The sequence below is a fragment of the Astyanax mexicanus genome, chromosome 1 (assembly GCF_023375975.1).
Source record: "Astyanax mexicanus isolate ESR-SI-001 chromosome 1, AstMex3_surface, whole genome shotgun sequence".
Classification (NCBI taxonomy): Eukaryota; Metazoa; Chordata; class Actinopteri; order Characiformes; family Acestrorhamphidae; genus Astyanax; species Astyanax mexicanus.
Window position 1 is genome coordinate 14,254,332 of NC_064408.1, and position 22,891 is coordinate 14,277,222.

At 38.4% G+C, this 22,891-nt stretch overlaps 1 protein-coding gene across 4 annotated transcripts in view; it reads right to left on the reverse strand.

Annotated features, from left to right (window-relative positions):
* Positions 1–22,891, reverse strand: part of camkk1a (calcium/calmodulin-dependent protein kinase kinase 1, alpha a) — a 165,089-nt gene that overhangs the window by 32,864 nt on the left and 109,334 nt on the right. For all 4 annotated transcript variants that reach the window (XM_022665768.2, XM_022665764.2, XM_049469163.1 and 1 more), the window contains exons 6-11: positions 22,781–22,832; positions 21,422–21,555; positions 18,459–18,495; positions 15,822–15,843; positions 13,215–13,303; positions 1,689–1,888 (exon numbers count right to left, since the gene is read on the reverse strand). In XM_022665768.2, coding sequence (XP_022521489.1) covers positions 1,689–1,888; positions 13,215–13,303; positions 15,822–15,843; positions 18,459–18,495; positions 21,422–21,555; positions 22,781–22,832 — 534 coding nt within the window. The remainder of the gene's footprint in view (positions 1–1,688; positions 1,889–13,214; positions 13,304–15,821; positions 15,844–18,458; positions 18,496–21,421; positions 21,556–22,780; positions 22,833–22,891) is intronic.

Here is a 22,891-nt window from a genome sequence, read left to right on the forward strand (position 1 = left end):
AGAGAGAAAGAGAGAGAGAAAGAGATGGAGAGAGATAACGAGAGAGAGAGAGACAGAGAAACAGAGAAAGAGAGAGAGAAATAAAAAAAGAGAGAAAGAGAGAGAGAGAGAGAGAGAGAGAGAGAGAGAGACTGACTGGGGAGAAACAGGGAATATCCACTGTGATATGATTTGGGCTGGAATCACCTACACTTCCACATTAAGTATCGATTTTATGTTGTAATATACAGGCTTGATGCATTGCACACACACACGCAAACACACGCGCACACACGCGCACACACACACACACACACACACACACACACACACACACACACACACACACACACACACACACACACACACACACACACACACACACACACCTCAATTTACCTCATTAAGGCCACAAGCTCATAAGCAGCCTCCAGCACAGTTCACAGGCCCCAAAACACACACCATTCTGTACTTACAAAATTGTACAATTAAATTCCTGACATTTTTCATTTTTCCATTTAGAATCACTTTGCAGGTGGAAGTTGGGGTCTAACTTGGTGCCCTAATTAATTTGCACAAAACAAATTATAAGGCTTTAATGTTGACAGTCCTTTATATATATATATATATATATATATGGCATTATATAGATGACATTGGTACTCTTCCATTAAATAAAGATCACTAAATGGTCACTGAAATAAATAAATTGAAATGAAAAAAAAGTATCAACAACTAACAATTCACTAATCAAACCCTTAATTTAATATTTTGTTGCACAACTCTCTTTTTTTACAGAGGAATTATATTTTAATGTATATTTTATATTTAAAGTATATTAAATTGAAAATTCACTTTTAGCATTCTTTACCTAACTTGAACATACTTTTAATGCTCTTAAGTATACTTCCTTTTCACAAGGGAGTAGAGACTGTTACTCCAACAAAAGCAGGATAAACTGAATTGATCTGAATGAATGATTAGGTGTCTCAATACTTAACCTGTCCATATTATTCTTAAAGGTACATTAACTAAAATACAGACTATTTATTTATACATTATAGGGGTGTTCTATATCGTATCGTACACAATAATATCGCCAACATTTTTTAATTTCCTGACGATATTATACCCTGAAATATCGTTCCACATCACCCACCCCTAATTTTCACATCAGGGTACTACTATTTTTATTTTTTAACGTTTTTAGCAAAAAAAAAAAAAAAAATCACACTGTTCTCATTTCCCATTATATAAAGTATCTACTAGAGACAGATTAAATATATATATATCTGTCTGGTCTCATTTATTTTACTTTAATCCTGGATATATGGAGATATTTGAAGTGCTTTATTATTAGTATCATGATATTCTGGATTAATCTGAATTGATTTCTGTTACAAATCTGATACAATTATTGTATATATATCTTTTTTTTAACATCTCAGTTAGGGGTGGGCCATATCATATATCATATGCAAAAATAAAATAAAATAAATCATTTTCTTGTAGTAGTGTATTCCTGAAATATATATATATTTTTAAATTCAGTGTTTTGTCATATCACCAAGAGTATTGTTATTGCGAAAATACCATGAAATATTGTGATATTTTACATTTTAGAGCCATATCGCCCACACCTAATGCATGTATTATGTATGAACACACACACACACACACACACACACACACACTCACACATAGTTTACCTTTCCGCTGAAGCTCTTGCGGTTGTCTGAAAGGGTCTCTGGGGCCATGAAAGCCGGAGTCCCAGCCGTGCTGGAGAGCAAAGCATCGTTCCCCTCAAACTGGTTACTAACGCCGAAATCAGCAATCTTCACATGGCCGTCGTCTCCCAGCAACAGATTGGACGGCTTGATGTCCCTGTGGACGATCTTCTGATAGTGCACTGAGGAACGAAGCAAAGGCAGACGCAGTATCACACTTACTGTACTGTACTGTACTGTACTCTGCAGACATCCTTAAAAAGCACTTTTAAATCCTCTAGTTTGTAATAAAACTGTAATTACAATTTAATACCAACAAATAAAGAAAAGATCCTCCAAAAACCTGAGAAACAGCCTCTGTTTCAGCCTCGGCCCAAGTGTGCTGCTTCTTGTGAGGTCGGTGAGGACCACTTGAGCGTTCAAGAGAGGTCACCATGGCCAATTCAGACAAGCACACAGAAAGCTGATGATTGGAGGAGTGGTTCCTTTCTGTCTCAAGTGCCCAATCAAAGCTAAACGGCTGCTAAACGGTTTGATCTTGTGTGTTTTAAAGGATAAAGAAGGATTAGGGGTGACTTAAAGCACATTAGATGTTAATAACTATGCATACAAAAGAGTTTAGGTCAGGAGTTTGCATACATTTATCGTTAGACATGAGCGTAATAGCAAAATTAAGCTTTTAGTGACTTTCCTCAATTTTTGTTTTTCTCTGGGATAGAACGAAAAAACATCTTTAAGCCTTTAACCCTATCCACACTACTCAAATAAAAAAGTCTTTAAGAGTAACTACACCTATTTTTTTGTTAATTAATAGCTAAAATATGGCTCTGGAAAAAAAAAATAAAAGACCACTTAAAAATTATGATTTTCTTTAATTTTATCAAATTGAAAACTTCTGGAATATAATCAAGAGGAAGATGGATGATCACAAGCCATCAAACCAAACTGAACTGCTTGAATTTTTACACCAGGAGTAAAGCAGCATAAAGTTATCCAAAAGCAGTGTGTAAGACTGGTGGAGGAGAACATGCCAAGATGCATAAAAAAACTGTCATTATAAACCAGGGTTATTTTACCTAATATTGATTTCTGAACTCTTAAAACTTTATGAATATAAACTTGTTTTTTTGCATTATTTAAGGTCTGAAAGTTCTGCATTTGCTTTTTGTTATTTCAGTCATTTCTCATTTACAGAGCTGTATGTTGCTTTGTTAAAATAATATATACCAGCCTTGCTTAAAAATGCTTAGAATAAGATGCAAATATTAACAGAATTTAGATATTTGACCATTTTTCTGTCAAAAGTTTGCTTAGTAAAGCTGTTTTTCTTCTTCTTTTTGAAGTCTATCTACCTATTGTACACACCCTTCGCAAGGCGTGTTGCGATGCTCATTGCTATCTTACACCCCGTCAACAGTCTATTTTTAAACCTTGTGCTGTGCTGTTAAAATAGCGTTGGAGTTTAGGAATTAATCTAAATCTACAATCTACACTGATGGGGTGTGGTGGTCTGGAAGTGAGGTGTGTTCAGGTCAATTTCTGACATGTTTCTATTTTGGTGGTAGAAAACACTAGTAGTGCGCTACTGACTGATTAAAACCCTGACAACAGTCAATCGTCTCAAATTCAACAATAAACAGAATAAAGAACAAACTAACATTGCTGTTCCCTGCAGGTCAATATCTGTCTCTGCTGAGACGCACAAAACGCCGCGCTGTTAAGATACCAATGCGCCAAAGTCAGAGCTCACCTGACTCTTAAAGGGAATGACAACTGGCACACTGATTGGTTTATTTTATGTTAAAACACACCAAAACACACCCATGATTAATTAAGATAATTAGTTCATGCCTTTTGCTTGTTTCAAGCCGTGCATTGCATATATTTTGCACGCTCACGATACCAAAGATATGCTGACATGCCCTAAACCATCTGCGTGATACAGCAAAATTAACCAGTGCACTATAAATCACTAAAATAGGGCCCATAGAAATATAGAAATTTTAAAAAATCTGATAGAGAGGTATTTTACTCAAAAGTAGCCTCTCTGTAAAAGTCAGCCTTTCGGTTTTGAATTGTGCTTTCTATAATAAGAGCTCTATATAATAATCTGGATTATCACCTATACAGAATAGCGAATAGAGAGCACATGTTTAGATTCCGTTTCCAATTTCACATGAACAATTTATTTCTGATTGCATCAGAAACCCATTAAAATTTATGTAATTACTCTCTAGTGCAGCCAAGGCTGAAGCCTACCACATCCACTCAATGCATTTCTGCTTGCTTTTCAAAGTGGAAGGAAATCATTTCCTCAGAACACCCCATCAGTTCTTCAGGATTTTATGGGAAATAATAATGAGTTCAGGATTTATTGCCCTCCTGCAGAATTATTCTACCATCCTCAGAGTGAGTGAAAACCGATCCACGGCGCTCACACTCTGACAAAGCACTCAGATTAAGAAAAGCAAACATTTAAAAGTAATGAAATTTGATCTGAGCAGTGCCATCCCATCGCAAACATCACAGGTCATCCCTGACGAGGAGCGCAAACACAGTCCTGCTGAACGGCTCTATTGATTTATTTAACCATCACCATGTCCCTCAATGATGCCCTCACACAGACAGCTAATAAAATAAGAGCCCTGAGCACCTCAGTGTTCGAGGTTCACCAGAGGAAAGCCCTGCTAACATGCTGTAGATATGGAGGAGATCATGATGTTTAATGGATATTGATCTGTTGCATAATTATGCAGGTCATTATCAGACTCATTACATAAGATCTTAAAGTCTTCTGACTATTTCTTATATTTATAAGACCTCAGACGAAACATAATCACATTTTAATTTATTTTCTCATTTCCAGTCAATCATGCATTTGTCCAGGGTGGACAATTATAGATAAGATATCTTTCTGTCTCATAAACAGGTAATCACTGATCTTCAGTAAGGTTTGTTAACCACACCTGGATAATTTTTCACCACATCTACCGTAGTAGGGACAGGAATTTTAACTCATTTCTACATTTGAGAGCAGAATGGTTCCAAGTAAATTCTTGTTTAGTACTGACTGTACCAGTCTCTTTTAGCACTGACTGTACCAGTCTGTACTAAAGAACAGGCTTTACAGTCTGTAATACTGAACCAGAGACTGGTACAGTTGGTACTAAAAGAGACTGGTACAGTTGGCTACCGACGGTTCCAGTCTCTTTTAGCACTGATTGTACCAGTCTCTTTTAATACCAACTGTACCAGTCTCTTTTAGTACTGATTGTACCAGTCACTTTTAGTACTGACTGTACCAGTCTCTTTTAGCACTGATTGTACCAGTCTCTTTTAATACCGCCTGTTCCAGTCTCTTTTAGTACTGATTGCACCAGTCTCTTTTAGGTCTGACTGTACCAGTCTTTTTTAGTTCTGATGTACCAGTCTGTACTAAAGAACAGGCTGTACAGTCTGTACTACTGTACCAGAGACTGGTACAATCGGTACTAAAAGAGACTGGTACAGTCGGTTACTGACTGTTCCAGTCTCTTTTAGTACTGATTGTACCAGTCTCTTTTAATACCGACTGTACCAGTCTCTTTTAGTAATGATTGTACCAGTCTCTTTTAGTCCTGATTGTACCAGTCTCTTTTAGTACTGATTGTACCAGTCTCTTTTAGTACTGATTGTACCAGTCTCTTTTAGTCCTGATTGTACCAGTCTCTTTTAGTACTGACTGTACCAGTCTCTTTTAGTCCTGATTGTACCAGTCTCTTTTAGTACTGACTGTACCAGTCTCTTTTAGTACTGATTGTACCAGTCTCTTTTAGTAATGACTGTACCAGTCTCTTTTAGCACTGACTGTACCAGTCTCTTTTAGTACCAACTGTACCAGTCTCTTTTAGTCCTGACTGTACCAGTCTCTTTCAATACTGACTGTACCAGTCTCTTTTAGTCCTGATTGTGACAGTCAGGATAAAATATGTATTAATAAGCACCAGGAGGCCTGTATTAACAAACAATTAGCTCCAGATTATCAATGACATTTCAACCAAATGTTCCACCAGCAAAGTAGAATTAATTAGAAGGTGGCAGACATGAGTAGCTGCTCTCAGTGCAGAGAGAAAGAGAGAGAGATAGAGAGAGACAGAGAGATATAGAGAGATGTAAAGAGATAGAGAGAGACAGAGCTTGTTGTATTAAGGCCTGAACAGTAGTCCCACATAAGGGATAGGATGGGCATAGTTCAGTAATTGAGTGGAGCAGACAGCCCGTGGTTATCTCAGTGGGGCGAGTGTTGTCTGGACATCATGGTCCTGGCATGCTGAGGAGAGATGAGGCAGCTCATGCTAATGACTGAGCAGAGGCCCAGCACACTATTTCTGCAGTGGGGTGACTGTCTGGCTCCTCCACTGCAGATGATCTTAGACCACAGGTGACCAGAAACCAGGCTGCACTGATTTGGTTTTTCTGGTTTGCAGAAAAATACTAGAGAAATGCCAGAGTAATATTTCAGGGTAATTGTAACATAACTTGTTCTTTAATAACCTGAAAACATTGTATGTAACAATCAAAGCACATGGTAACAACCGGTTAATATACGGCAGGGGTTGGCAAAAGGCGGCCTGTGGGCCAGAGCATGAAACATCTGGCCCGTGGGGTTGTTTGAACTATAATGAACGATAATGAAAAAATATATAATAAATAGCTTCGCTGATGAGCTTTTGTTTACGTTCCTCCCCCGTCTCTCTGTCGCGCTCGGAGTGACTTTAGTTTCTGCCTGTTCTTGTTTTCCCTACTTCTTTATAAGAGCATCATTTTTTCCAGGCTGTGTCCCAATTCACTACCTGGGGAGGTGGTAGTGTATTGATTGCGACCCTGAGGACACGGCTTTGATCCCGTGTAAGGAGCGGTGTGTTTATTTATTTATTTTTTCCTATTTACCTGCTTTGAGATCAACTGTTCTGCAATTGGGTTCAAGAACTCTCTGGGCTGGAGAGTTACTAGTCTGTAACACTCCACCATCCCATTACACTTCATTTTCCAAAACATGTTTTTCGTGGCCAGCAACGTAATGGGTTGGAAAGTATCTGGCCCATGTCCAAACTTATTTGCCGACCCCTGATATACCAAGACTGGGCTTGGCAACAATGACAAGAGGTATGTGTGCTATCAAGCTGTTAAGCACGGTGGTGGTGGCATTAATATTTTGGGTTTGATTTGCTGGCACATTGTACAAAGTGTGTGTGTGTGTGTGTGTGTATATATATATGTATATGTATTTCCACAAAGATAAAGGGCCATCATGACTTTCTACTTTCTACTGTCCATACTGACCAATGAACATTGTGTGTTGTGGAAGGATGCTGTGAGGATGCTAAAGGTGAGTAAAGTTTATTTGTTGACCACAAAAGGAAGATAGGAAGATAATTTAATGGAATATTACTACGTTCCAACCATGTTTATTCCACATTTAAATATCCACTGTGAAAGATGAGACAAGGGGTAAAGTAAGGTATTATGTACCATATTTTTTCTGCACTATGAAGAAGCACTTAAAATTATTTTTTATTTTTCCACAAATCCTCCCTGTCCCTTATAATCCGGTGCGCCTTATGTATAAAGTTTACAAGTCAGGTACTAAGGAGCAGTAAAGCCACTCTGCTGAATACAGCATTATAAAGGACTTTCAGTAAAGTTTCTCCATAACCAAGGCTGAAGCAGTATTAGCATTACCCACTTACCACAGCGCTAGCTCTTTCACTGTTCAGAGGTTAGTGTATTGTATTGTAATCTGCATATATACAGTGTTAAAACAAGCCACGTGGGACAAACCGCTAGCTGATAGCACCCTGACTTACCTGAACACGGGCAGTCGGGCAGCATTTACTAGCGCTAAGCGTTGCTGCTAACTGCAGAGGGGAAAATATTAGAAATCTAAGCCTCCTGTAAATAAATAGAAGCGCTTTAAACTGTTTTCAGGAGAGAAATCTGTGTAGATTAACATCCAGCACTTGTATGACTTTAAAAGATTTTATTATTTTATTTTTTTAAAGAATTAAAGGTTTGCTTTAATTCCCCCCCCCCCCCCCCCGCAACAGTGAGACCTGCTGAATTAGAAGAGCAATAATAGAAGTTCCTTACTATTATTGACTAAAATGCGCCTTATAATCTGGTGTTTTTTTAATGAAAAATAGACCAGAAAATAAACATTCATTGACAGTGCGCCTTATAGTCTGTAAAATACGATATGTGTTTATTGTCCTCTTTATAAGCGTAGCCCATCATACACTGAATGTGAAAGTTTAATTTACAGCCTGTGTTGAGCTTTTACTTGAACAACAATTTGGCACTAATAAAAAAATATATACCTGTAAATTGAAACCTCCACAGGTTCTGTTTGCTTCAGAATGTGCTACTGATTACTATTTGACTATCCACGCAATCCTAATACACAGTGCAATAATAGTGTAATAGTGAAATACACTTTCATGTAATATTTGCATCACACTCAGTACACATACTACTCTACAGACACAAACAATATGATAAATACCCCAGACACACCTTTAGGCTAAGACTCCCCCAACCTCTTCCCCCACCGGACTAAACGGACACTGCGATGTGCCACAACAACACAGCAACAAACATGGAGACGCTTCTCCAGTTACAGCTCCCCCAGGCCTTCGCTTTTACATACATGACTAATGACTAATCGCATCCACACAACTGCAGGAGGGGCTGCAGCAGGACTGTGACTTTGCTCAGCTCAGCTCTCCGGGGAACTTTAACTTGTGAGGTTTTAAAATAAATACTGCTTCATCAGGCCGGTCTGAGGAGTCTCCAGCAGATTATTATGTGTTTTTTTTTTTTTATGATGACGGCCAACCCTCATGTCGATGAATTTTAGGGGTGTCACGATTTCGATATTTTATCAAAATCGATTGAAATTGTTATGTAATGGTCTCGAGCATCGAAGTCAAAAAAATGATTGACGATCCCTCCCTCTAAGCTACACAAATAGCGCAGCACGCTACGCAGATGACGCAGCACACTGCGCAAATAACGCAGCACACGCCGTGGACATTGTGACTGCTGAAAGAGCAGCCCTTTCTCCAGAGAATGTGGACATTCTCATCTTCTTATAGAAAAACTTGAAAATATTAAAATATCAGTTGTTTTGTCTAGCCTCAAATATGTTAATAGTTTTGGTACCTTAAGGAGCATCTTTCTCTCAGATAAAGTTGATAATATATCTTTATTAAAGAAAAAAACTTGTCATTCTCAGGGACCGAGTCAAACTGAACACTATCCTACTATACAAGTTAAACATGAAAAATACATGTTTAACTGTTATAGTAGGATAGAGTTCAGTTTGTTAAGGCTCTAGTTGTTCTATTATTTTGTACATGACTGTTCCTGTATTTTTTTTATTATTTATTTTATGTTGCACATTGCTGTTTTAATAGTGCACACGGCTGCTACCAAAAAACCCACTAGATGGCATTACATATATATCTTAATTAAATTATTTAAATTTGACCATAAGTGCCTAATGTGGCGTATTACAGATCACTTGTATCACTTTGCATCATTTATATCAAGCCCATCGTTTAAAATAAGATATTGTAAATGTGATGAATCAAACCAATGACTGACCATAGACTAAAACTGGCATAAGCCTCTCTGCTGTAAAAAAAAAAAAGAAAAAAGAAAATCGAGAATCGAGTCGAATCGTGACCCTAAAATCAGAAAATAAAATCGAATCAAAGATTTAGAGAATCGTGACACCCCTAATGAATACATTTGTGTTTTTATTTTATATTTTAGATTTAGTCTCTCACTCCACAGACAGAAAAACTTTCCAAATTTCCACCTGACTCATATCATACCCAGGCTTATTAGATTCCATTTTAATTGGTTGCAGGGTCACTCAGCAGTCTGTGTGTTGGGACTGTGTGCAATTCCTCATTACTGGAAACTGACTACAAGTAGCTTAGAAGGTGTAGAGAGAAAGGGGCGGGAACCGCAATTAGATCATGCTTTGATTCAGGGTGCGTAGATGCGATTATAATACAATTGTTTATGCATCTTGATTTTTGTAGGCTTTAGTAGCCTACATTGATGACCTCTGCATTTAACGCTTGTATTTATATTACTGAGCAACATATAAAGAAGTAGTGTGTAATGCATGTGTAATGAAAAAAAGAAAAGAAAATATGTTCCTGTAACATGTAAAAGAATAACAATAAAGAATGGAAATAAAAAAAACTTAATAAGAGTAAAGCATGAATAAAACATGATTAAAAAATTATTCAAACATTATATTTAAAAGAAGGAAAATTAATAAAATGAATTAAAATAAAAGTGCCGTTACAGAATAAAAGTGTTTTGAGCTTCAGTTTTTTTTTAACTAAGCTGAAGGCCTGATTAAACATAAATGTTTTCAGCCTGGATTTAAAAGTGTCCAGTGTTGGGGCTCTTCTAACACTCTCAGTATATGGGATGAATGGGATGAATTGTCACATGGCTCCATTAGGAACCTCTACAACTTCATGCCAAAATATGTTTCATTAAACATGAGTTGCACACTACTTCCGTGTGTGTGAGCAGCTCATTAATAAAACCAAGAGTTTTAGCCAGCATCAGGTTACATTTTTAATAATTTATTATTCATGGTAACTTTATCCTCCTTCCTCAGAGCATTGCAATATGACACTTCCTTTCAGCTGCAACTTTGCAATCATTGCAAGTGTCTCTTTGACAATAAGTGTGTGTATATACTGTAAATCTATTAACCACAGCATGTCCCCACATCATTGAGCAAAACCTCAGTCATTAACTTTATGTGTCTTGTATAAACACCCCTCTGCTCCAACTCGGAAAGCTAGTTACTGTTGTAGTTTTTATTAACACTAATAACACAGGGGTGTGTCAGCATGCTCCAAGCTCCAAAATACAGCTGATTATTCAAGAATCATCAATTATTAAAGGTTAAAATACACCTATTCAGTACACACACATCAGTTTTTATGGCATCTCATTCTAAACCATCTGTTATTAGTGTGGAGTCAGTCCCCCTTTTGCAAATCATAAAAAAGGTGCGGAGCTCCACAGCTACTGATCAGTAGAGTGTTGGAGATTTTTCTGTACTTTGCTCCTCTGCAACTTTACATGGTCTTACATAGAGCTGGGCGATATGGCCCAAACAAAAAAATCTTCGATTTTTAAAAACAACAAAAAAAAAAAAATCCAATTTTCGATTAAAATCGAAGAAATGGTTAAAAACTATTTTTTAGTTATTTAGTTTTCACTTAAATGTCCCCTTTGTGGTTAAAGTGCAACCAGAAACAAGCAAAGGTACAAGTTTAGGTACTGACACCACGCACCATCAAACTAAATAAATAAATAAATTAATAAGCCCACCCTCAAAAAACAAATAGAAAGAAATAAAATGGTGCTCTTTTTGATAAAACTTACAAAATAGAAAACAAGTCCAATTTAATATGCTATTAATTGAAGACTTTTCCCCATTGGGCTTGAATTGCAAAACAAAGCTTTTAAATAAGTGTCAGTGTTCTATAAAATGAGATGATCTTTTCTCATGAATATGCAAAAAATCATAAACTGTAGTGCATACAGAACCTGAGAGAGGGGCGGGGCTAAGCTCACTCTAAAGTACAGGAGCCCACAGGGGAGCGTCGGTGGGGAAAATTAAAACTCCTTTTATAAAAACACATCGTCCTCAACTGTAAATTCGAATTAATCAGCAAAATCGATTAATTGCCCAGCTCTAGTTTTACACTTTGTGGCTAATCGCTAATTGCGGCTAATATACATTTTTAGCAAAACCAACCACAGCTGATGAATATGTAGAAGGAAAGAAAGAAATACACACCTGTGGCAATGGGACTGAATCAAACACCTGAAATCAATAATTATGAGGAGCGACGTAATTCGTCTGTTCATACAGTAGGAATGGACAGATATTTGTCAAGCCAAAAAAAATTCACGTGAAAAAATGGCAAACAATGACTAATTTTTTTTAGGTAAAAAAAATATTTTAGTATTTGCTTCAGCAGTGGCAGCACGTCCAAGATTTAATAAATGGATACATAAAATAAGTCAATGTTCGCTAAACACAATCCACAGACCACCTCCAAAGAGCTGCAGCATCATCTTGCAGCAGATGGTGTCACTGTGCATCGGACAACAATACAGCGCACTGTGCACAAGGAGAAGCTGTATGGGAGAGTGATGCCAAAGAAGCTTCTGCACACCTCAGGCGACTCTGTTTGTGGCGTGCTTGCAGAAATGGCTTCTTTCGCATCACTCTCCCATACAGCTTCTCCTTGTGCAAAGTGCGCTGTATTGTTGACCGATGCACAGTGAAACCATCTGCAGCAAGATGATGCTGCAGCTCTTTGGAGGTGGTCTGTGGATTGTCCTTGACTGTTCTCACCATTCTTCTTCTCTGCCTTTCTGATATTTTTTTGGCCTGCCACTTCTGGGCTTAACAAGAACTGTCCCTGTGGTCTTCCATTTCCTTACTATGTTCCTCACAGTGGAAACTGACAGGTTAAATCTCTGAGACAACTTTTTGTATCCTTTCCCTGAACAACTATGTTGAACAATCTTTGTTTTTAGATCATTTGAGAGTTGTTTTGATGAGCACATGATCCCACTCTTCAGAGGAGATTCAAATAGTAGAACAACTTGCAATTGGCCACCTTAAATACCTTTTCTCATGATTGGATACACCTGGCTATGAAGTTCAAAGCTCAATGAGGTTACCAAACCAATTTTGTGCTTCAGTAAGTCAGTAAAAAGTAGTTCAAAATTAATTCAAATCAATAAAATGATAAGGGTGCCCATACTTTTGCACCGGTCAAATTTTGGTTTAATGCATATTGCACATTTTCTGTTAGTACAATAAACCTCATTTCAATCCTGAATTATTACTGTGTCCATCAGTTATTAGATATATCAAACTGAAATGGCTGTTACAAACACCCAAATATTTAGAACTAAAAATGATTAAGATTAATAGGGGTGTCCAAACTTTTTCATATGACTGTATTTTTTTGTTTTTGTCAGCTTGAATGTTAGACATGTACATTATAAATAAATGCGTTTTTAAATTATCATTTTGTTATGGCCTTAAGTTTAGACTATTTAATTAATGCAACAACATGTAAATGAACAAAATACATAAAAAAATGCTAATAAACTAGTGATAGGGGGAGTCCTAATGAGTGGGTTGGGTAATTGGCCGTGCAAATTAAAAATAGGAAAAAAATAGAAATAAAATTATATAAAAAGAAAATGCTAATAAAAAAGGTATTTATGTTTCGTTTTGTTGGGTTTTGGTTAAAACATGTAATTGAAGTGCACCAGTAGCATATAGAGTAGCACAGACAGATTTATCTGTGAGCATTCAGCTGGGATTGAGGCTGTAACTGGTTTCTGATAAGATCCTACACTTCCCTCACAGCTCTGAAAAAAGGCCAGATGATAACTCACAGTACTCTATGCCCAGGACGATGTCTCTGAAGTAGAGGCGGGCCTGCTCTTCACTAAAGGGGCTGTCCGTAGGCACCTCCATAACTGGCCTGAGAGAGAGAGAGAGAGAGAGAGAGAGAGAGAGAGAGAAATATCTGTAATTTAGAGTTCAACAGAGGTTCAACACTTCAAGTCTTTTGTTTGAAGAAGAGCTCTCTCTCTCTAAACGTGGCCTACAAGAAGGATCCGAGCATTAAGAGCACAGTGCAGTACATAATTCACATAAACCCTCCAAACCCACACAAAAGATTTATGGAAAAACATCCCACACCCACCCCACCCCCCCCACCGCTTCACCATTTCATTCATAACCCACAAACACGCCGCCACAAAGCAGCGGAAAGGGCAGATTCAGGCCGTTCTGCTGGAAAGCGCTCCTTTCTGTAATTATGCAAAGCAGAAACTGCCGCTTTCATACAGGAGATGCACAAAGCACAGCGCCACCAAATAATGCGCTCACCCTCCACGCCGCAGCAGAGCCGATTAGCTGGCCAAAGCTGCCATTCAATTACAACTAAATGTCACATTTCTGAAAGAATGGAGTCGTGTGGCAGAGCTGGATACTGCTCGCCCAATTGTAACGCTCTGCTGAGACACGGAGAAGAAAGTTCAGCTTTATATCAAAGAGAGAAAGAGAAAGAGAAAGAGAGAGAGAGAGAGAGAGAAAGAGGAAAGGTAATTAAAAAAAAAAAAGACAATGATGTATGAAAAGAATCTTCTATGAGGGCTCCAGGTGGTAGAGACGACCTAAGGCGCTCACACTATGATCAGGAGATTGCTAATTCGATTCCCGGTCATGCAGCTTGTCATCAGCTGCCGGAGCCCCGAGAAAGCACAACTGGCATTGCTCTCTCTCTAGGTGGGTAGACGGTGCTGGGAAAATTGGTCAGATAAATTGGGAGACAATCAGGAGAAAATTAGAAAAAAAGAGTTAATCAGTAAGCGTGACTACGTAAAAAAGTGACTATGATGAGGTAAGAATTAGGAAGTAAATACTATAAGGTTTTTGAGTAAATACTATTAGGTAAGAACTAAGTATGTACAAGAAAGTTAAGAGCTACTGATTCTCTATGAGGTAAAATTAATTCAGAATCTACGATGTGTCATAAGAGAGTATTTACTATGAGATTACCACATACTACATACTATGATATAAAAGAAATTGAGAATGTACTATTAGGAAAGAAATTATGTGAGAAGAGTTACTAAGTTTTTAGTATAAGGACCCAATTATTGAGTATCTACCATGAGGTAGGAATTAAAGTACCTTCTATGAGGAGAAAGTTACTTATTTTCTATTATGAGACAAGAATGATTGAGATTCTACTATAAAGTGAGAGTATCTACTATTAGTTACAACTGACAGATACTATCACTAGACTGATTATTTAATATGAGGCATGGACTATTACATATCTAATAAGATATACAAATGATTGTGTATCTAACATTAGGTAAGAATTAGGGAATCTCCTATGATGTGTGAGTTACTGGGTATCTTCTATGAGGTAAGAATGACTGAGCATCTAATATGAGATAGTCCAGCGGGCTAAGCGCTGCAGCTATGATTGGGAGATCGCCGGTTCGAATCCTGTTCATGTAGCTTGCCATCAGATGCTGGAGAGCACAATTGTGCTTGCTCTATCTGGGTGGGTACAGTAGATGGTGCTCTCTCCCTAAATCACTCCAATCGCTCAGCACAGGGCGTCTGTGAGCTGATGTATCAGAACCGGGTCGCTGCGTTTTCCTCCAAGTGCACTGTGATGCTACTCAGCAATGCTGCATCAGCAGCAGTTGGAAAAGAGTCCTAATGAGTTGGGTAATTGGGTAATTGGCCATGTAAATTGAGTGAGAAAATGGGATAAAAAATAGAAATAAAATTATAAGAAAATAAATTATTGAGTAACTAACAATGTTATTGAGTATCTATTAAAAGCTGTTCAGTATCTACTACAAAATACAACATATTAAGTTTCTTAAAATTATTAAGTGTCTACTATGAGGTAAAAATGAGGGAATATTTCACTTTGAGATAAAAATTACAGAGTATCAGCTACAAGGTATGAATTACTGAGTATTTCTATGAGGTAAGAGTTGTTGTATGTACTTTGAGATAACAGCTTTTTCAGTATCAACTATATATATAAAGTTCACCGGTTATAAGAATGAGGAACTGGAGTGGTGATCCACACACTGACCCTCTAATCCCATAGCTGGTCACTGGTTTAATAAACGCTATGAGGAACAGAGAGAGGAGAAAATTCCAGAAAATAAACAAGAGAACAGAAAAGGTGCGGTAAAATAATAATGAAAGAAGAATGGAAAGTGAAGTGCGGCCGGCAGAGGAAAAAATAATCATGATAATAACCGTCAAGTGAAAACATAAGCACATAATGAATCCCTTGGGAGAGAGGGGGCAAGAGGGGCAAACAGAGGCGGAAAGACAGAGCTGAGTGATGACAGATATGCAGGAGAGGGCAGGCATGAATGGAGGGATGGAGAGAGAAAGAGAGAGAGCGAGAGCAGCTAAAGCTTCAATTAAAACAGAAAAGAGGACGCAGTACTCACCCTTTCTGCATTAGCTCAAACACTGTGGAGAGAGAGAGAGAGAGAGAGAAAGAGAGAGAGAGAAAGGGAGATTAAAGCACATGTTATAAAGAGCTTTTGTGCTTTACATAATGTGCAGAATACATACTGGCTGCTAACAATCACAGCAGACGAGGCATTTACAGCTGCCTGATTAATATGCACATACTGAATATGAAGTAATTTATATAATGTCGAAGTCACACAAAAACTTGCATCTCCAAAGTGACAATTTTACAGGAGAAAACAGCAGCCGTCTTAACTTTCAATAGAAAAAAAACATTGTCAAAATAATAGTCCATCCATGAAACAATGGCACCATTTAAAGGAGTATTATATACAACAGTTACAGTTAGTTCCGACCCTGCAATGTGATTGGTTGAGAGGCGTTGTAAAAGTGCCGTTATCAGCCGGTAATGCACTGTAACCAAAGCTCTTCATGTATTACTCCTCCACATACAGGTAACCTAGCAATGATGCAGCGCTTACAAACCAAACAGCGCAGCTACTAACAGAGCAGTAATGGAACTATTTTAACTCCCGGGGATTTTAAAACAAAAGAGATCATATTTTCTCGTTCTCTTTAACTCAAAATCTTTTAATAAATCGTGATAATGGAACTGTGTATAATAGCAATAATACACCCGAGGCTTGTGGCTTCATGCCTATGACCGCATCACAGCAGTGCTAATATTACACCTTATAGAACGAACCTCGAGTGTATTATTGCTTAATTAAATGACACCAAAAAGTAACAAAAAATACATATTTTGATTTTTCTTTTTTGCACAATGTGCCACAATGTAGAGTATCAGTTCAAGTTTTTTTTTTTTCATGTAAAATTCCTAATTTGGAGATACAAGGTTTTTGTGTGACAGAGACAGTTAATTCTAATTGCATGTTGTCAGAACAGTAGTCTTATGCATTGACTCTACAAGAGCTGTTGTTTCGGTCACCAACATATTAGCAGCAGATCATTCATAGCACATTCTGGAAGGACTGCATTTTGTTTTCCAGCAGGACATGGCACACTGCCCACACTGCCAAAGGTGCCAATTCATCTTATATAATATTCAAATTTTCTGAGACACTGATTTTTGGGTTTTCATTGGCTGTAAACCATAATCACCAACAATAAAAGTAAATAAACACTTAAAATAGATCACTCTGTGTTTAATACATCTGTATAATATACGAGTTTCACATTTTGAACTAATTAATGAAATAAAGTAACTTTTCAATGATATTCTAAGTATATAAGTCTCAGAAATTCTGAACTATGGTTCAGTAAGGATTGATCTGTTGATTGATCTGTCAGATTAACCAGATTCTTCACTGGGCACAAAAGCATTGGATCTGGAACATGAAACAATAAAAGAAGGTTGCTATGTCAATGAGATCTGTTTTTTTTTCTTTTCTAAATTTTTCCCCCCATTTTCTCTCCAACCTACTCAGCCAGTCCACTTATTAGAACTTCCCCCATCACTACTGATGCCCTCAACACCAGGAGGGTGAAGACTAGCACATGCCTCCTCTGATACATGTGAAATTTAGGCACCACCTCTTTTTAAACTGTGGCTGATGCTGCACTGCCGAGTAGCATCACAGCGTGCGCTCGAAGGAAAGCGCAGCGACTCGGTTCCGATACATCAGCTCACAGATGCAGCCTTGTGCTGATCCACATCACCATTTGGAGTGATGAGGGGAAAGGAGAGCGCCATCTACTGTACCCACCCAGAGAGAGCAAGGCCAATTGTGCTCTCTCAGGACTCAGGCAGCTGATGGCGAACTACAGGGACATGATTCAAACCGGCGATATTTCCTGATCATAGTGGCAGTGCTTAGCACGCTGGACCACCATTTGGAGCCTCCCTCTGTTTTATTTTTTATTTAAAAAAGGCTGGGAAGGGCACCGAGTTGTCCAGCGGTCAAAAGCGCTGCCACTATGAGCGGGAGGTCACAGGTTCGTACCCCCGCTCATGCAGCTTTGCCATCCAGCTGCCGGTGCTCAGAGGGAGCAAAATTGGCCCTGCTCCCTCCGGGTGAGTAGATGGCGGTCTCTCCCTACATTACTCCTATGGTGATGTCCGCAACACAAGGCATCTGTGAGCTGATGTATCAGAACCGAGTCGCTGCGCTTTCCTCCGAGTTAGCTGTGATGCTATTCGGTAATGCTGCATCAGCAGCAGCTCGAAAAGAAGCGGTGGCTGATTTTACAAGTATCGGAGGAAGCATGTGCTAGTGATAGGGGGTATCCAAATGAGTGAGTTGGGTAATTGTCTATGTAAATTGGGGAGAAAATGGGAAAAATTTGAAATAAAATTATGTAAAAATCTGTTCTAAGACAAACAATCTGATTTGCAGTCCCCTACTCTCTATCATAACTTAGGATTTTAAGACTTAACTTTCAAAAAGGATCTGCTGGAACATCTTGATGCCAAATGATGCCTCAGGGCACCTTTAAGAGGTCTTGCAGAGGGAGCTATTTTGGTCGCACAAGAAGGACCGATAGCATTTTAAGCAGATGGTCCTCCAGCCCAACATTTAAGCTCATGGCTGTACAAAATCTGTCCCTCAAAATCTGACATCTGATGAGTGTTTTTTTTCAGCCGCTCTTACCCATGTGGAGATTGTCCTCTGCTGGGTCGTCCAGCACCTGAAACAGAAACAGTATGTGGATCGAGAGCTCCCACAGGCCTGCGCTGTGCCACTGAGGCGCTAATATCAATGTCAGTGAGAGGCTGAGCACGACCCAGAATTCTGCAAAACTGGATTACACAGCTAGTCACACTCGTCACATTCGTCACACTACATAACATACAAAACAGGGTCGGAAGCTAAAAGAAGAACAGAGAGCGGAACCCTTGATGAGATGTTGCCCCCCCTTGGAGCAAGTTTCTTATCTCTCCACATGCACTGTTTCTACAATGACTGAACGAGGAACATTTTTGAAGGTCTACTGAACTGTGGCTCGGCATACCAAGCAGAACTTGCTATTTCACGCAATTATGCAAGAAAAGCCTCCAGAGAACGTTAACCCTTAGAACCCTAGGCTGGTTTGGTGTTTTTTTTCTCTGTTTTTCTCTATTTGTCAGTTCCTCTTTCAGGTCTTATAACACGGTAATTATATCAGATAGACACATGCCACGAGTTTCCTTACTCCAGAAGCCATACGGCTGCTCAAAAATATAATCATTTAAAATGTAAAAGGAAGTAGAATTTGTATGATTATATACTGGAACTAATCTTGTTTTGGTCAAAATTTTACCAAGCGCCTGTTTTTTTATTTTTATTTTTTTCTTATTTTTGAATGTATAGACTTTAAATATATTCACACCTAAGATATCTTTTAAAAAATGGTAAGATTAGAGTGTATATGAGTTGAAAGCATTAGAATATTGATGATAGTTCGTTACATGGATTATTAATTATTACTTTGACAAAATACATGAAGAGCATCAGGCGATTTATTTATCTGGTGCTGTAGGCGCTTCTGTTCTTCTCTCACTCTCTCACTTTACAAAGCGTTACCCTCCTGTGCATGTTTTTCTGTGTATGACCTTTTTAGATTACCTCTGATTGTGGATTTACTGTGTTTTGACCTGGACTGTTTCACGTTTCCGATTTATGGATTCCCTCTGTTTCTGGCTTACACGTGTATGAACTCTGGACTGTCTCCTGTTTATGTTATTGCCTCTTATTTTTATTAAATTATTTATCTACATCTGCACGTGTCTGTATTCTGTACACCATCATGACAACCTGACACTCAGAGCAGTCTATGCCTTTCAGTGTTTTTATCAGGAGACACAAAGAAAACTAGATACAAAAATGTAACCTTTTTAGTCTAAATCAGGGGTGTCCAAACTTTTTTTGTTGGGGGCCAGAAGGAGAAATATATTTGAAGTCACGGGCCACAGACTCTATAATAAAACAAACAATGAAATATACCACTTTAAATAATACTTTTTCCTGATTACTTTCATTTACACATAATTTTACTTGACTAACTATCTTTATCTATCTTTGACAGTGTTGTGTAAACTAAAATTTTTTTGAATTGATGTTTCATTGCATGATGTCTCCTTTATTATGGCAACTTTTAGACTCTTTGGCCCGTTTTTTCTGTGCTAGAAATGCGCACCCTCTCCGCTTTTAGACTCTTTGGCCCGTTTTTTCTGCACTAGAAATGCGCACTCTCTCCGCTTTTAGACTCTTTGGCCCGTTTCTTCTTCGCTAGAAATGCGCACCCTCTCCACTTTTAGACTCTTTGGCCTGTTTCTTCTGCGCTAGAAATGCGCACCCTCTCCACTTTTAGACTCTTTGGCCTGTTTCTTCTGCGCTAGAAATGCGCACCCTCTCCACTTTTAGACTCTTTGGCCCGTTTTTTCTGCACTACAAATGCACACTCTTTCCGCTTTTAGACTCTTTGGCCCATTTCTTCTGCGCTAGAAAAAGGAAACAGGCCACAAATGGCCCGCGGGCCGTAGTTTGGACACCCCTGGTCTAAATAAATAAAAATGTTTAGTGTAAAGTAACTACTTAGTAAAGATGTTTTTAGTAAAATAAAAGTAGTGCGCACACCATACCTAGCTTTAGTTTGAGTGCAGCAGGTTGTTTCACACCTAGTTTTTCTGTGGACACTTTTGAGTTTATCATTTACTGATATTATTTGGTTTGAAACATCATATAAATATGTTTGAAGCACTAAAGGTAAATAATATTGGTTGGGGAAGGAGATCTCACTTTTTTTGGGTGATTTCTCAATGGGTTTCTTGTAGATTTAGCTTTACCGCACTGGGATGTGATCACTATTTTTAGAAAGAGTAAGTTCCACCTTTTCTAACCATATATGGATTATGTTTATGTGTGAAGGGATTCCTGAGTAATTAAGCTAAAAACACAAGGTGCATTTTTTTGTACGGAAAATCCGTTAGTAGGGTTCTAAGGGTTAAAATAGCTGTTTACAGAGAGCTGTGGTAAGGAGCTCTGCACTGCCTGCTTACTGAAACCTCTCTCTCTCTCTCTCTCGTCTATCTCTGGCACGTCCCACTCACTCCTTTCCTCTCTATCAAAGCTAAAAGACACTGAAAGCTGCTGTGATTGAAGGACACTCCACAAGGGCCACGTTGAGAGACCAGCGGTGCCCTGCTTTCTCCTCTGCATGTTCCCATCCCACCGTTTTCGCTTCTCTCCGCTCCTCTCCTCCAATCGATCCTCCTCTTTCATTCTTTCTTTCTTTCTGTCTGATCTTAAGTGCACAAAGGATTCCTCAGTTCAATAGCGGCAGCAGATCTGCAGGAACAACGCTGCCTGTTTTGTCCTCCGTTGGATGACCAGTAGCATGACTCAGTATTCACGTTATGACTGCACTGAGTCACAATTCTTTTAATCTTCAATTCCTTAGAGTGCCTCTCTCTCTTTCGCTCATTCTCTTTCTTCTCTCCATCCACGGAACCACATCAGTCACTCGGGCTGACTCATTTAAAGCCTCAGGCGCCGTTCAGCAGGGTACTGTTCATACAAACTTTTTAAAAGCCTGAAACTTTCATCAGAATCTCCACCAGGAGACCAGTGCTTACCTCCACCAGCTTGACGATATTGAGGTGGTCCAGCTTCTTGAGGATGGCGATCTCCTGGTAGACCCTCTCCAGGGGCCCAAGCACTTTAGGCTGCTCGCCCAAGGCTGCTTTCGGACCCCGCGGTGGGGGGCGGCCTGTGTAAAGAGAGAGAAAATGAGTGTAAGAGCAGCTTTTAAAAGAGAAATAAGGACTAAAGACTTAAAGAAGTTTTAGTCTTGGCCTTTGACATTCTTTTACGCTGCATGATATATCGTTGAAGCATGGTCATCGCGATGTGTGCATGCGCAATTGTCACATCACAGGACGTGCAATAGTCACTTAATAGGCAATTAAATCGAACACGTCATGTTGCAATGTTTTGAGTCTTGACACAAGAAGTAGATACACAGCTCTGTCTCTGTGTCTGTGTGAGTGACAGACTGCTGCTTCCTGAGGAGCGCAAGAGGGAGAGGGAGTGAGAAGGGTGGGTCAGGAGTAAACACTTTCATCCACATGGTTGGTCACGTGCTTGTAAAGTCAGTCCAGCATAGTTTTGCACTGATTTTTCCAGTTACAGCTGAATTCACGATTTTAATCCCAGAAAAACAAACGCTCTTATTTACCTTTTAAAAAGCCATTTAAATGCCTGATCAAAGGGCTGATTACTGTTGTTTTGCTGTTTTTCTCAGGTTTTAAATGTTCGGCGCTGAATAACCCTGGTTTTTAATCACAGTTTTCATGCATCGTGGTATGCTCTCCTCCACCAGTCTTACACACTGCTTTTGTATAACTTTATGATACACTCCTGGTGCAAAAATTCTAGCAGTTCAGTTTGGTTTGATGGCTTGTGATCATCCATCTTTCTCTTGATTATATTCCAGAGGTTTTTAATATGGTAAAATAATTAATTTTCAAGTGGTCTCTTTTTTTTTTTCTAGATCTATATATGTGATCCAACATATAAATAAACACATATTTATATATCACCATTATCAAAAAAGTATTGAGGTTGATCATGTTATTATAATTATTATAATATAATTATTATAATATGTCCTATGAACAATTAAACTTCAGTACCAAAACCAGTCAGGTGATCTGCAATACAGTTATTTAGCTGCAACCAAACTGATAAGATTTTAATAGTGAAAACGTTTTATCTATTACTATTATTTGAAAATATTTATATTCCTTAAATATTTTTACTTATTTAAGGAATAAATTTCAAGCACTTAACTATAAGTATTCTGTTTAAGTTTATGCAAGATATTCATTCAGATCAGGAGGGTCCAGACATTAGACTGTGTTTAATATTTAGACCCAACTAATTAAATTAATGCAATTCATTCATAACAAGTAACTAGCTTGAAAGAAACGTACGTGGAAAGCCATACTGCTTCATCAGCTTCTTCTTAGACACCACTTTCATTGCCTGGAAAACAGAGAGAGAGAGAGAGAGAGAGAGAGAGAAAGAGAGAAAGAAAAGAACAG